We start from the raw sequence: 16,224 nt of genomic DNA, 5'->3' as shown, positions 1-16,224 counted from the left end.
GATTTTGATTTCCACAATAATTTGAAAGTTTTTCATTCCACATTGCATGGCAATCATAAGTATTTGCAGTGGTGACATCTATTAAAAACATTGTTTTTCATTTTTATGAAATAATGTTGTAACAGGGCCATTCAGAACACCAGTTCAGTCAGTGAAAATTCTCTGGTTCAGTACAATTTATAGGTATATTTTCCCAAGATATTTTAAGGTTTGTAGTGGTAATATGACAATTTGCTATCTGTCAATCCATGAATGACAGCAAACATTTGATGTATCATTCTTACTATCAGATCATATCTTGCAAAGTATTCAGAAAAAATTTATTTTTTTTTATTTTTTAAAAAATATTTTCCCATAGAAAAATTTTATTTTTAAAGCCTGTAATGAAGAACTACATAGTTGACTCTCTCTCCTTCCATGATAAACATTGATCACTAGATCTAAATTCCATAAGCATAGCCCTTTGTAATTTCTCATGGCCCTGAGCTGATTTGACATCATAAACCCCTCTCTTTCTACCAACCATGTGATCCATTTGTTTTATGGCTGGCTAAGTTCCTGTGGATGCTGCTCACATGGAGTTCCTTTCAATTCTACCCTTGGATCTTCATCGAATTATAGTTTCAAATCCTAGGTAAGCCACTTTTGAAAAATCCAAAAATATCAGTCTTTACTTGGCAAAGTGATGTCTGCTTATTCCAAAGATTGTCTACAGATTTTCTGAACCTTCAGATCATGTTCTTTGTTGTTATTATTATTTGATCCTTAACCCATTCTAACAGTTTGATATGGAAAGGAAGGAGAGTGCTACTTATACTATAGGATAGAAGGCAACTGGAAACTCTGAAAATTAACTTGTCATTGGCCATTGGTCTACCCTTGAATTTTCTATTTGGTCCTCTGGTCCTCTCTGATAGACCCTGCCTGAGGCAGGCACCCTGGGCATCTGTCCCCAATTCTAGCTTCATCCTTGAAATGTCTTTCTGTTATTGCTTGAAGCCCTCAGGCCTTACTTATCCATGCAATAACATCTTAGATCTACTGTGACAGAATCGTAGAATTTCAGAAAGGGAAGAGAGCTTCCAACTCCAATATCGCATCCAATCTCAACATCCTTATTTCCATAAAATGAACCCTTGTATTTAACCTTTGGGAACATCACAGGACTGCACATAACAACAGAACAGTTGACCAATGTGTGATAGTCATAGAACACTGAAGTTGGATGGCTCCCCGGAACTGGTATTTTACCATTCTGAAGTCCTAAAAATAGCCCCCAAGCACATTGTTGACATATGTGATTAAAAAGGATCCAGAGGGGAGCAGCTAGGCTGCTAGTGGATTGAGAGTCAGGCCTACAGACAGGAGGTCCTTGGTTCAAATCTGGCCTCAGATACTTCCTAGCTGTGTGACCCTGGGCAAGTCATTTAACTCCCATTGCCTAACCCTTACCACTTTTTTGCCTTAGAACCAATACACAGTATTGATTCTAAGATGGAAGGTAAGGGTTATTATTTTTTTTTTTTAATGGATCCAGAGGCCTGGACTTACCGGCTGCAAAGTATCTTCTTGCCTCCTGTTTTGACTCTGCCGATTGATAAAGGACCGTGTTGAGAGCTTGTAGTGATTCAACAAGCAGATGATCACCACAACCATCACCGTGATCACAACAATGATGATGATGATCTGGACAAACTCCAGTTCAGCTGAGAAAGAGAAGGAATAGGAACACTTTAACAAACTCTTCCTTTTTTTTCTGCCCAGATGCTGTCTTAAAAAATGTTTATCTTCTTAAAACATGTTGATACGTGTTTTAAGGTAATACAAAAGCAGTGCTTTGTACCAGATTCAAACATCTTAATGTCTCAATATGAGAAGTAATAGCACAGGTTTGTGGAAGGATCTCTGAACTTGGCCCAGAATCCTGACTCATTTATTTATTAGCAATATGACCACAGGAAAACCATTTAACTTCTCCAAACCTCGGTTCCTTCATCTATAAAATGGGGATAATAATATTTGTGCTATCAACTTTGTGGGGTTGTTTTGATAGAAACCTTCTGTAAAACTGCAAGTGCCCTACAACTATGAATTGGTGTTGAGTATACACTGAGTTTCTAGAAGCAGAGAGAGAGCTTAGTGCAGGGGTTCTTAACCTTTTTTGTATTAATGGACCACTTTGGCAGTCAATTGTAGACTATAGATCCCTTCTCAAAATAACTTTTTTAAAAATTGTAATTGAAGGAAATGCTAAATATTAGTGAAATTATTAAAAATAAAGATGCATTTTTTCCAACCAAGTTCATAGACTCCCTAAAATCTAAGAGCTATCAAGTCCATCATCAAAAGACTATAGACTTGGGGGGCAGCTGGGTAGCTCAATGGATTGAGAGTCAGGTCTAGAGACGGGAGGTCCTAGGTTCAAATCTGGCCTCAGACACTTCCCAGCTGTGTGACCCTGGGCAAGTCACTTGACCCCCATTGCCCACCCTTACCATTCTTCCACCAAGGAGACAATACACAGTAGTTAAGCGTTTAAAAAAAAATATAGACTTGAAGAGTGAAACAAGTAGAATCAAGAGAACATTATGAATAGCTATAGATTTAATATTTGAAGAATAACTTGTGAATGTTTACCTCCAGAGAATGAACCGAGAAGCAGAAATGAGAGACATAATCTATATATTTTGCCTGATAATACCTTCTGTGGTGTGAGGAAGGGAGGGAAGGACAATTTATATATATATATATATATATATATTTTTTTTTTTTTTAAGTGGAATAAAAGAGACCATAGACCTGAAGCTAAGAACCTCTGTTCTAGAAGAAGTTTATTGCAAAGTGATTTCCGGTACTCCACTAAATACATTTATTATTATTATTATTATTATTATTATTATTATTATTATTATTATTACAAACTATACTAATAATATTTATTATTCTACCTGGTGGGGTGAAAGTCTTTTTTTATTTTTATTTTTTAATTTTTATTTAATTGATTAATTTGGAACACTTTTCCATGGTTACGTGATTCATATTCTTTCCCTCCCCTCCTCTGACCCTGCTCCTGTAGCCAATGCGCAATTCCATTGGGTTTTACATGTGTCATTGATCAAGACCTATTGGAAGAAAGTCTTAATAATAATTCATTCAGGCTTACTCATAAAGTCACTGTGAGGTCAGACATGTTAATCAGCCCAATTTCTAATATGAAAAATCAAGGTTCAAAAATACTAAATTAACCAAATACCATAAGCTGAAATTTATCTCAACCAGATAATACCTTCTATTGTATTCTTTGGATTCCATCTTATTTTGCCATATTAAGTAAAAAGCATCATGCTCCCTGTGTCTCTCAATCAATCTAACCATCAAGAAGCATTTATTTAAAAGAAAAGAGGGAGGAAGCATTTATTAAGGGCCCACTAAATTCTTTAGAATCATAGAATTGCAGAATTTTAGAGTTGGAAGGGACCTCAGAGGTGATTTAGTCCAATCCCTTCATGAAAGCAACTCCTGCCATAATAGACATGGCAAATGGTTTCTTCCTACCTTTCTAGTCTTCTTATATTTTCTTTACTCCGTACCATATGCTCTGTGATTCAGCCATTTCTCAACAAGGACATTCCATTTCCCATCTCACTGCCAGCACAATGGTTTCCCCTCATATCTCTGATGTTTTCTTCCTCACTTCCATCTCTGGTTTTCTCTAGGCTTCTTCAGGACGCAGTTCAGATCCTACTTTCTGCAAGAGGCCTTTACCCAGCTGCAAAGGCCTTCACTAATATTGTTGTTATTCAGTTGTTTTAGTGATGTCTGATTGTTCATGACCCCACACAGAGTTTTCTTGGCAAAGATGCTGAGGACAGATTTGAACTCAAGAAGAGGAGTCTTTTTGACTCTAGGCTCCATGCTCTATCCACTGAACCACCTGGCTACCTCCACTGATAATATCTTCCTTCTATTTTGTATATATCTTTTAAGTAGCTATTTATTTTTTTGTCCTCTCCATTACAGTGCTTAACAAATATTTAGGGACTTTCTGTTCTGTTCTGTTTTGTTTTGTTTTATTATATAAGAGACACAAAAAGGCAAATTGTTTATGTCTTATCTGGGAAAATGTCATCTCCCTTAAGAATGACATCATGACCTGTGTACTTTGTTGGGTTTTTTTTAAATTTTATTGATTAATTATGAAAAATTTTTCATGGTTACATGATTCATATTCTTCCCCCCCTCCTCTCAACCCCCTCTCCCATAGCCAATGCACAATTCCCCTGGGTTTTATATGTGTCATTGATCAAGACCCATTTCGATATTACTGATATTTGCACTAGGATGATTGTTTAGCATCTGCAAGGGACTTTCTGTTTATACAGTCTCTACATGAAGAACTCCAAGGAGAGGAAACCCAACTGCCTGTCCAGGGAGTCCATCCCACTTTGGGACAACTCAAATTGTTATAATGTTTTTCTTGATCTCAGGCTGAAGTTGGATTCTTTGCAACTTCTATCTGTTGCTTTTTGGTTCTGCTCTAATCTCTCTTTCACAATAACCTTTCTTTCTTTTTTTTTAAATTTTATTTTTATTATCACGCAAAACACACTTCAACATTGGTCATTGTTGTAAGAGCACACTCATATGTAACCCAAACCCCAAAATAAAACCATAAATACACTGATGTGAAAGACAGTATGCTTTAATTCTCATCCATCCAAATCCAGCAGTTCTTTCTCTGGAGGTGGATTCCATTCCATATGTCTTTCAGGATTGTCCCAGATCATACATCACAATAACCTTTAAAATACCTGATAGCTCTCACATATTCCCTGAATCTTCTCTTCTGTGCTAAATATGCCTGTTTCCTTCAGCCCATCTTTATGTGACCTGGACTTACCACCCTTTACCATCTGTTTTGCACTTTGCTAGACACTTTCCAATAATAAATTAATTTATATAAATAGTGGCATATTTATATAAATAGAAATAGTATTCTTCTTAAGTTGTGATGTTATAACTTAACAAACAGTCCAGATGTAATTTGAAAAAGGATGGAATGCAGTAGCACGATTACCTCTGTGGGGCAGCTAGATGGTGCAGTAGACAAGAGTGCCATGTCTGGAATCTGGAAGACTCATCTTCCTCAGTTCAAATTGAGCCTTACCAGATATGTGACCCCTGGCAAGTCATTTAACCCTGTTTACCTCAGTTTGCTCATCTACAAAATGAGCTAGAGAAGGAAATGGTAAACCACTCCAGTATCTTTGCCAAGAAAACCCCAAATGGGTTCACCATGAGTCTGACACGACTGAACAACAATAACAAACAACAAAATGATATTTAAAGCAATTCCCATATCTAGTTTAGTAATCTAGCCAAGAAAAGAAGGGACATTAGTCTGGCATGACCTGTTTTTGATGAAACCATGCTGGGTCTTTGAAATCATCATTTCTCTTTTGAGATGTTCAGCAACCATTTCTTTCATGATATAATTAGGAATTTTCTCAGGAATCAAAGTCAAACTTACCAGGCTATAGCTTGCAGATTGATCTCTTCCCTTTTTGTTTTTTGAAGATTTGGACATTTGCTTTTCTCTTATCTTGTGGCATCTCTCTTGTTTTTTATGCTCTTTCAAATATTGCCAAGTATCTTACCAATTTTTTTTAATGGAAAAATTTTCCATGGTTACGTGATTCATGTTCTTTCTCCCCTCTCCCCCCCCCCCCGCACCTTCCTGTAGCCAATGCATATTTCCACTAGGTTTTACATGTGTCATTGATCAAGACCTATCTCCATATTATTGATAGTTGCACTGGGGTGGCTGTTTAGAGTCTACATCCCAAATCATATCCGTATCAACCCATGTGTTCAAGCAGTTGTATTTCTTCTGTGTTTCTACTCTCATAGTTCTTCCTCTAAATGTAAATAGCATTCTTTTTCATAAGTCCCTCAGAATTGTCCTGGATCATTGCATTGCTGCTAGTAGAGAAGTTCATTACATTCAATTTTTACCATAGTGTATCACTCTCTGTGTACAGTGTTCTTCTGGCTCTGCTCCTTTCACTCTGCATCAATGCCTGGAGGTCATTCCAGTTCACATGGAATTCCTCCATTTCTTTATTCCTTTGAGCACAATAGTATTCCATCACCAACAGATACCATAATTTGTTCAGCCATTCCCCAATTGAAAGGCATATCCTTGTTTTCCAGTTTTTTGCCACTACAAAGAGTGCAGCTATAAATATTTTTGTACAAGTCTTTTTCCTTATTATCTCTTTGGGGCATAAACCCAGCAGTGGTATGGCTGGATCAAAGGACATACAGTCTTTTTTTTTTTTTTAACATTTATTAATATTTATTTTTAGGCATACAGTCTTTTAGCATCCTTTGGGCATAGTTCCAAATTGCCATCCAGAATGGCTGGATCAATTCACAACTCCACCAGCAACGCATTAATGTCCCAATTTTGCCACATCCCCTCCAACATTTACTAATTTCCTTTGCTGTCATGTTAGCCAATCTGCAAGGTGTGAGGTACTATTTGACAAAAATTGTTGGGGAAAATTGGAAAACAGTATGGGAGAGATTAGGTTTAGATCAACATCTCACATCCAACACCAAGATAAATTCAGAATGGGTGAATGCCATGAATATAAAGAAGGAAACTATAAGTAAATTAGGGATAGTACTTGTCAGATCTCTGGGAAAGGAAAGATTTTAAAACAAAGGAAGAGTTAGAAAAAATTACAAAATGTAAAATAAATAATTTTGATTACATTAAATTAAAAAGGTTTTGTACAAACAAAACCAATGCAACCAAAATTAGAAGGGAATCAACAAATTGGGAAAAAATATTTATAACAAAAAACTTTGACAAAGGTCTAATTACTCAAATATATAAGGAGCTAAATCAGTTGTACGAGAAATCAAGTCATTCCCCAATTGATAAATGGGCAAGGGACATGAATAGGCAATTTTCAGATAAAGAAATCAAAGCTATCAATAAACACAAGAAAAAGTGTCCTAAGTCTCTTATAATTAGAGAAATGCAAATCAAAACCACTCTGAGGCACCATATCTCACCAATTTTTTGCCAGTTCTTTCAGTATCTAATGATATAATTCTCCCAGGCCAGGTGACCTTGGTTCATCAAGGAAATTAGGTGCTCTTTTAAAACTTTCTTATTTATCTTGGGTATGCATTTTTTTATTGGCCGTTATATTGTTCTATCATCTCTGGTACAATAAGTTACTCTCCTTGATTATATGCTTTCCTACTCAGAAAAAGTGAATTCAAGAGTAGATCTGATGAGGTGATTTAAAAAATTCAGCTGGATCATAAGCTCTGGGTCCCTCAAATGTGAGTTCAGCATAGGGAGGATTTTGCATGATACAAGGGCATCTGAACTGAAAGGGCAGTGAAAATGTAAGAGTCAGTGAATGGTTGGTTATGTGTTCTGCAGCTTCTTTCCCTCAAACATAAGATCCAGTTGAAAAGGCTATAAACACTTAGGAAGGGAGAAGTAAGCCCCAACATTGTGAGAGCATAGACCAGACTTTAAGGAATCACCACACAGAAGCCTGTCACCTTTCCCTTTCTCCAGTGTCATTCTTCTGGTCTGGTGTCTATAAGGTCATCTAGATTTATGCTTTTACAACCTAATCTAAAGGTTATTCAATGATAAATAATAAGAACTACCCAAATGATTATCTCCTTTTAAGGCTGGCAAATTGCTTTTCTTACAACAACTCTTTCAGGTGAGCAGAACGAATATCATCATCATCTTCATACTGATAAGGAAAATGAGACACAGAGAGATTAAAGGATTTGCCCAGGGCCACATAGCTCTAGGTATCTGAGCTGGGATAACTGTGAAGATTTTGCATTGTTTATATAACTAAAAGACCTAGGTCACCCATGAGGCAAAGTGGGACTTGGCAAAGGGGAGAATTCACAAACCCTAATGTGAGATAAACTATGCCAAGCACTTTAATCTTTAAAGCATTACAGATATTCCAGTGGATATTGTCATTATAACTAAGAGAAGGCAAACTAGACCAAAAGATACCTTGAATTAATTTTGCTTAGTTCAAAGTAAGAAACAATGGTGGTACCAGATCAATCTAAATATTCTATCGTATTTTACAAAAAAAATTTTTTTTGAAAGATTATTTTTATTTAGCAGGAGAAAAGCTGTCAGTTTTTAAAAAATGCATTGGGGAATTATAAGTCTTTTCTTAAGAAAAATTAATTGCTGTATAGATACTGAAATGGATGAAAGCCATGATTAAGATAATGGCAGCCTGGGTAAAATCTTCATGTGATTAATTCTTTTCTACCTGGAGGATGTCTTTCTAGGTCACCTTTTCCATGCCCATGCATGGAAAACAGTGTAGATAACATTTTATTACTAGCCTTAGTAAAAAAAAGAAAATGTATGTTCTTATGACTAAAGAACATTTTCCTTCCTTCCTTCCTTCCTTCTTTCTTCTGTTCCTTTCTCCTTGGTATAGGAAATTCCTTCTACCAATGCAGGTCAACAACTTCTGTGTAACTTAGAAGTCTTGTCCAGAGCACTAAAAGGTCAAATAACTTGCCCAAGTCATATAGTCAGTGTCAGAGGTAGCACTTAAACTCAGGTCTTCCTGTCACTAAGGTCAGTTCTCTATACACAATGCCACATTGCCACTCCCACCATTTATTGTTAATAAAATAACTCACATTTATATAATATTTTAAGGTTTTCAAAACACATCCAACAATGATATGGCTTATGTGGTCCAAGTATTATTATTCCCATTTTCTCTGATAAGGTTAAATGGCCTGCCAAAATAACATTTAATTCTCTACTATCTTGTCTTGCTCTCTAATTGTTTTGCGTGTCTTCCTCTTCTCCCTAATTGAACTCAAAGTTTCTCAAATATCTGACACATATCCATTTTCACTGCCTTGCTGTTTCCTCTCAAAGAGCTGAACATAAAATGGACCTTCAATAAATACTTGCTAATTGATTGATTCACTATAGAGTTTTTCCTTGAAAGAATTTGTTTTGTTTTCACTTTTCAGTGTTTCACTCCAGATCCTTAATTATTTCAGGGAATAGGAGGAAGGAAGAAGAGGTAGATAAAATGAAAAATCTTAGTTCCAAGAGGTGCAACCATCTGAGGAGCAATCAGAAACAAAGAAAAAAATTATCAGCAGAATTAAGAGTCTCATCAAAGGGAAAAGAGAAGTTAATTTGAACTGTTTTATTAACCTACCTGTCTAGATTACTTATCTATTGTGTAAAGCAAAACATACTTGCGTAGGAGATGTAAGAGGAATGGTACATCCCCTCCTGAAGAGCTACTATTTCATCTATAGCAGAGACAGGGCAAAGAAGCTCCAAAGGGATGGCTGTCTGAAGTATGAGTGTGTCCTACCATGCAGTCCTCGCACAAGGAGGCAGCCTGGACACAACGATGGTAACCTAGGTTTCCAGTAAGTTTTAACATGCCTCCTTTTGGCCTTGGGAGCTAGCCTCACATGGATACAGGTCATCACTGTAAATGACTATGAGTGAAACAGACGGTTTCAGAGAGAATGTCAGGATGATTTAAAAGAAATAGCCTTTACTTCTCCAACTCCAAATGAAGTGAGATGCCAGAAAGAAGCCTGTTTTTTTTTGAGGGCATAATTCAAGCTGCACAACTACCTTTAAGCCATGAAGGTTTTATGCCCATATGTAATGCCTGGGGCCAGTGTCCTCTCACAGGACAGACATAATCAAACTTGGACATTATAGCAAGGAACAGAGAAGCGAATATGAACATCACTTTATTGTTCTTTTAGATTTACATAAAATATGTGAGAATTTGAAATTCAACAGGTCTTATGGTCCTTCTGACTCATAAATATTACACAAATATACATTCAGCCAGATAATCAGGACATAGAAATTATTCCTTTTGAATAAAGAGAGATGAAAACAATGATTCAAATGGGGCATTAGGAGAAGGGAATGGTCTAAAAGGATTAAGAGTTTGAATAGGGCCATCCTTAGAATGAGACCCCCTTTTCTCTCTCTTCTCCTAATGTCTTTATTCATATTAAGCCTGGTCTAAATGATCCAAAATTGTCTTGAGGGGGAAACAAAAGGAAGGAAATGCCATACTGTACATACAGTGTGTTCATTCCTCTCCTGGAAGAATTGGGAGATTATGGGTATGGAATGCTGCATTTCCCTGTCTGAAGCCATGACTCTAGGATTTTCTTTTACTGTTGGTCTTTGCTACAACATTCATTTAAAGGATATAAAAACAAAAGGCACCAATAAAGCTGCTTCAGAACAAAAGAGTGCAAAGCACGGTTTGAGGGGTAGAGTGAGTTAAACAAGTGTGAGTGTGGGGTTATGGGTGTGTGTGTGTGTGTGTGTGTTTGTGTCTGTCTATCTGTCTGTCTGTATTGGGAAGCACAAAGAGTTTGAGGAGAGGAAGAAGGAGTTGTTAGGTAACTAATTCCAATCTTCCTCTGCTTTCTTGTTGGTCACATGCTTAATATGTTTTGTTTGGGAAATGCTTTCCACCTCTAGAGAAAGAACTCTTGGAGCCATCTTTCTCATCAGTGTATTTATGGTTTTATTTTGGGAGTTTGGTTATGAATGAGTGTGCTCTTACAACAATGACCAATATGGAAGTGTGTTTTACGTGACAATAAAAATGAAATAAATAAAAATAAATAACACATTTTAAAATATATGTAGATATACATTTTGTTGATTCGTTGTCCATTAGGTGCCAAATATTGCGATGGGCAGTGGGGATACAGAGCCAAAAATTAAATAGTCCCCGTCTTCAAGGACAATAGCTAGGAGAAACAATGGATAAAATGTGAGGCCCAAACTTAGAAAGATTCGCCCTCCCAAGTTCAAATCTGGCTTCAGAAACCTTACCTTGTTTGCCTCAATTTCCTCCTCTGGAAAATAAGCTAGAAAAGGAAATGACAAACCACTCTAGGATCTCTGCCAAGAAAATCCCCAAAGGGGTCACAAAGAGGCTTAAATAACTGAACTACAACAATAAATCCTCAAGGAGTTAGCATTCTACAGGAGGAGACACATATAGCATGGACATGTAATAGGGGGTTGATATGGGAAGAGGCAAGAGCAAGTAAATGGTCAGGAAAGATGTAGAAGGTGGTACTGTAAGGGTGAAAAAGAGGTTTTATGGGTTCAATATATTAAAGATGGTCAACAGATGATTGAACTATCAATCCTCAATTAAGAATAATCTCAATTCAAAATTGACGTTTATGGATATTTATTTACATGAGAAGAGAGAGAGGAAGTACGGAGATAAGAACCTATCCCACTGATTAGTCCAGGTAGATCTTAACCCTCAGCCAAGGGTTAAAGGGCCTGAGACCCAGAGGTGAATGGAGCAAACTTCATTCACAGAGTCTATAAAAAGAAGTTTCTTAATAGAAGTTTAGGAGGATTCACCACATGGAACAGTCTTGGTCACGAACCAGCAAAGATCCCTCAGGTCCCCTTCACCAAATCAGAAGAAGTTTCACTCACTCAACTCCCTCTTTTTAAAGGGGTCACGTATGCATCACTTCTAGTGCCTTCCCCTAGCCTGCGTGTCCAATCACAATAGACACTTTCTCATAGGTGGTCGTTTGATTCTGATTCGTTACTCACTCTAGCACACATGGGTTAGGACCTCCCAGAATTGGAAGGTGCTCTCACCTTTGGTGATTAAATCTAAAGATGGGCAGTGTAGACTTAATCTAATTATCAAAGAACCTAACCTGAGTTTTAAAGGAAACTAAGAATTCTAAGAGGGAGCAAGTATAGCCCAGGTATAGCAGATAAGGCACATCAGCAGATGGAGAGTTTTCTTGTGATGAATAACAAGAAGGCTGGTTTGTCTAGACTGTAGAGTGCCCAAAGGGGAGTAATGGATAATGGATAATGGATACACTATAATATAATGTATAATTAAACTGGAAAGATAGGAGCCAAACTGTAAAGGCCTATAAATGCTAAAAACATAGGCATTTGTATTTGATTCTAGAAGCAATAGGAAGTCACTAGAGTTACTGAGCAGGGAAGTGTCATTATCAGAACTGTACTTGGAGAATAGTACTTTGGTATCTGTGTGAAGGATGGACTGGAGAGGAGGAAGAGACATTTAGTGGAGAAACCAATTAGGGGGTTACTTTGCCTAGAAGGATGCAGTAAACTCAATTCCGTTTCTAAAACACATATATCTGATGAAGTTTTGCATATATATTTTTCAGAAAGTCTAGCCCTGGAACTGAGAAAACAACTTCAGTTGAGATTACTAAGATTTACTTCCAACTTGTAAATCACTTTGTATTTAATCTGTATGTTATGCTATTTCTTTTTTTTAAAAACCCCTACCTTCTGTTTTAGAATCAATACTGTGAATTGGTTCCAAGGCAGAAAAGCAATAAGGATTAGGCAATAGGAGTTAAGTGACTTGCTCAGAATCACAAAGTTAGAAAGTGCTGAATAGAGTCTTGAAAATTCCTAATTAACAGTTTATTTCACCAATCACTTTTTTTTTAAAAAAAATCTTTAACTTCTGTCTTGGACTTAATACTAAGTATTAGTTCCAAGGCAGAAGAGCAATAAGGGCTAGATAATGGAAGTTAAGTGCCTTGCCCAGAGTCACATAGCTAGGTAATGTCTGAGACACATTTGAATAGAATTATTTTTTTTTTTAGAAAAATTGTCCATGACTTACATGATTTATGTTTTTATTTTCCCCTTCACCTCCTCAAATTCTTCCCCCCCACCATAGCCAATACGTATTTCCACTGGTTTTAACTTGTCATCAATCAAGACTTATTTACACATTATTGATAGCTGCATTGGTGTGTTCGTTTCCGGTCTACATCCCCAATCATGTCCACATCAACCAAAGTTTTCAAGTAGTTGTTTTTCTTCTGTGTTTCCTCTCCTGTAGTTCTTCCTCTGAATGTGGGTAGCGTTCTTTTCCATAAATCCCTCAGAATTGTCATCCATTACATTCAATTTTACCACAGTGTATCAGTCTCTGTGTACAATGTTCTTCTGGCTCTGCTCCCTTCACTCTGCATCAATTCCTGGAGGTCATTCCAGTTCACATGGAATTCCTCCAGTTTATTATTCCTTTGAGCACAATTGTATTCCATCACCAACATATACCACAATTTGTTCAGCCATTCCCCAATTGAAGGGCATCCCTTCATTTTCCAGTTTTTTGCCACCACAAAGAGCGTGGCTATAAATATTTTTGTACAAGTCTGTTTATCTATGATCTCTTTGGGGTACAAACCCAGCAATGGAATGGCTGGATCAAAGGGCAGGCATTCTTTTATCGCTCTTTGGGCATAATTCCAAATTGCCATCCAGAATGGTTGGATCAGTTCACAACTCCACCAGCAGTGCATTAATGTCCCAAATTCAAAAACTACCAGACCAAGGAAAAAAATATTACAAGCTGTTAAAAAGAAGTCATTCAGATATCAGGGGACCACAGTTAGGATAACACAGGATCTGGCTGCATCTATACTGAGACACATTTGAACTCAGGACCTCCCATCTCTAAGCCTAGCTCTCTGTCCACTTAGTCACCTGGCTGTCCCTAAATGACAGATTTTTAAAGGACTTTGAAGGAATTTGGCTAAAAAATATATGACCCATTTAGGGCCACCCGTTTCTCGTTAACATAACCATTTTGTACCAAAATAATTTCTTGTCAAATACTACCTTCTCCTCCTTCTACCCCCAACATATAAACACATGTGTGCTTACGTTGTCTACAATCTGATTTCTGTCTCTTCATTGTTCACAAAGCTGCAGGTTTTTTGCCCTTGGAAAACACAAAGATGCCTTTTACAGATTCTCAGAAGGAATTTAAGTTTGATGTGCCCTGAAGAGGTATAAACCTGGAAACCTTAATACACTTTCCTTCCAAAGCACCAGGGTGGGCAAAAACACTGTACAAGATTGAACACAGTCTTTGTCTAAAAAGTTGACAATCTAAGTAAGAAAAATACCAGCTGAGACCAAGGCTGAACACATGTACTATGAGTCTTATTAATAGTATTTCCTCCATTTGGTCCTCCCTAGTTCTAGTCTTTGAAGCACTCAAATAAGAATTAAAGAGCCTTCAAAAAAATAAATGTGTTTTCATGAAGGATCTGAAAGAGCAGTAGTTGTTGAAGGCAAGATTCAATGAATGGAACAATTTCAACAATGCACAGAGAACAGAGTAGGCAGAAAGGGAGGAAGTTGGATTTGGAAGAAAAGCAAAAAAAAAAAGAGAATGAATGCAGAATGCATTGTAAGGGAAGATGAAAAGGGAAATGACTAGGGGAAAAAAAACAACCAAGCCAGGATTAGTAGAGTCAGGCAAAAAAAGAAAGAAATATTTCATTATTGACTCATTTTCAAAATCCCGTGTGTCTGATATTAAATTCTGAATATGGCCCACGTGTCAGTTTTCTTCAGGTAGCAATTCTATTAGCTAATGACGTCAACAAGAAAATGTCTAGAGGCAGGCCACCCAGAAAGGAATCTAAGGCTAAAATGAGTGCTTCACACTCCCCCTCAATTTAAAGGGTTGTGGCTCATGATTCTATCATAAATGACTCATTGATATAAAAGTGTTAGGAACTTAAAAATATATCTGGGCTCAAATTTAGAGTAAAGTAGCACAACTACCTAATTTATTACAACAAAACAGTGATGTTGGTGACATCATTGCATTTATATACATGGGCTGTCCTCCAAATAGAATTATGGGGATAGAAGAGGAACTTAGACGTTAGCTTGAGCTTTACAGAATTCCAGAGAAATGGATTTTAGGAGTACTAAAACTTTGTTTTTCCTAACGGCTCATTTTAATGTGAAGTAATTCTCCTTTTCAATAAGATTTTACCTACATTCATCTTACATCTAATGTTCATTCAAAAACCATTTTGTATGACTTTGTTTTGCTTGATTATATGTATTTGTACTAGGGTTTTATTTTCTCTTTAAATTGGGGTTGGGTGGGAGAGAGAAAATAAATGCTTTTAAATGGAAAATAAAGTAAAATAGGAATAAGTATCTATTGTCGGCTAAGCCCTGGGACATATGGAAAGTTTAAATAATACCTGTACCTCCCTTCATGAAACTAAAAGGGGATATGACAAGGAGATCATTGTCCAATTAGGAAGATTAACACGTTTCCTCTTGTTTTTTCTCTGAAGCATGGACAAAAATAATCTCCCTTCATAGATTTGAAGACCATCAATCAATCTACCCTCAACTTTCTCTCTTTTACTTTCAATTATTTCAATTCTTTTAATTTCTCTGTGTAAGGTCACATAAGGCACTTTTTCTGACCTAATTATTTTTAAATCTACAGATATAACTTAAGCCCTTACAAACTCTGTAAGATAGAGGTCAAAGCTTCTGGGCCATAACTACTTTCTAACAGTTGTCAGTTTGGGGAATACATGGTATTCACAATACTACCCCATGAAGAATAGTCTTTGACCACCACCCAAGCACACTTTTTCCCTTAGTCTGTCATGTATAATTATGACAAGTCCTGTTTCCTATAACTCCTCAGAGAAGGAGTTTTATATACATTTCTTATACTATGTGAAAAGCCCTTATCTAATTAATGAGAAGATGCTTAAAATCTACCTCCTTCAAATTCACTGCCTTAATACAGGGGAGCAAAATGCAATTCAATTTGGTAAGCAAATAATTTAACATTTCCCAAATGCAATGTATAGTTCTAGGTGGGGGCAGCTAAACCATGCTGTGGATAGAATGCAGGGCCCAGAGTCAAGAAAACTCCTCCTCCTGAGTTCAAATCTGGCCTCAGATACTTCTTAGCTATGTGACTCTGGATAGGGCTCCCAACCCTGTTTGCCTCAGTTTCTCATCTATAAAATGAGCTAGAGAAGGAAATGGCAAACTACTTCAGTATCTTTGCTGAGAAAACCCCCAAAGGGGTTAGTAGGAGTCAGATATAACTGAAAAACGACTAAACCACAACATTATCCTAGGTGCTAGAGCTTCAAAGACGAAAAGGAAATAGTTCATTCCCTCCAGGAGCTTACACTCTTTTGGGATGGAATGGAAAAGTGCAAGTACACAGGTACAGCCCAAGAAAAATTCAAGAAGAAAAAAGCAATGATCAGGGAAGGCTCTTCTGAGAAGACAGTGCCTCA

The 16,224-nt window shown here is 36.9% G+C and overlaps 1 protein-coding gene across 3 annotated transcripts in view; it reads right to left on the bottom strand.

Annotated features, from left to right (window-relative positions):
* Nucleotides 1-16,224, bottom strand: part of LDLRAD4 (low density lipoprotein receptor class A domain containing 4) — a 604,065-nt gene that overhangs the window by 41,651 nt on the left and 546,190 nt on the right. For all 3 annotated transcript variants that reach the window (XM_044667083.1, XM_044667090.1, XM_044667099.1), the window contains one exon: nucleotides 1,552-1,706. In XM_044667083.1, coding sequence (XP_044523018.1) covers nucleotides 1,552-1,706 — 155 coding nt within the window. The remainder of the gene's footprint in view (nucleotides 1-1,551; nucleotides 1,707-16,224) is intronic.

Source organism: Gracilinanus agilis, chromosome 1, assembly GCF_016433145.1.
Source record: "Gracilinanus agilis isolate LMUSP501 chromosome 1, AgileGrace, whole genome shotgun sequence".
Taxonomy (NCBI): domain Eukaryota; kingdom Metazoa; phylum Chordata; class Mammalia; order Didelphimorphia; family Didelphidae; genus Gracilinanus; species Gracilinanus agilis.
Note: the sequence above shows the minus strand (reverse complement) of the source record. Positions and strands in the feature narration are given on the sequence as shown.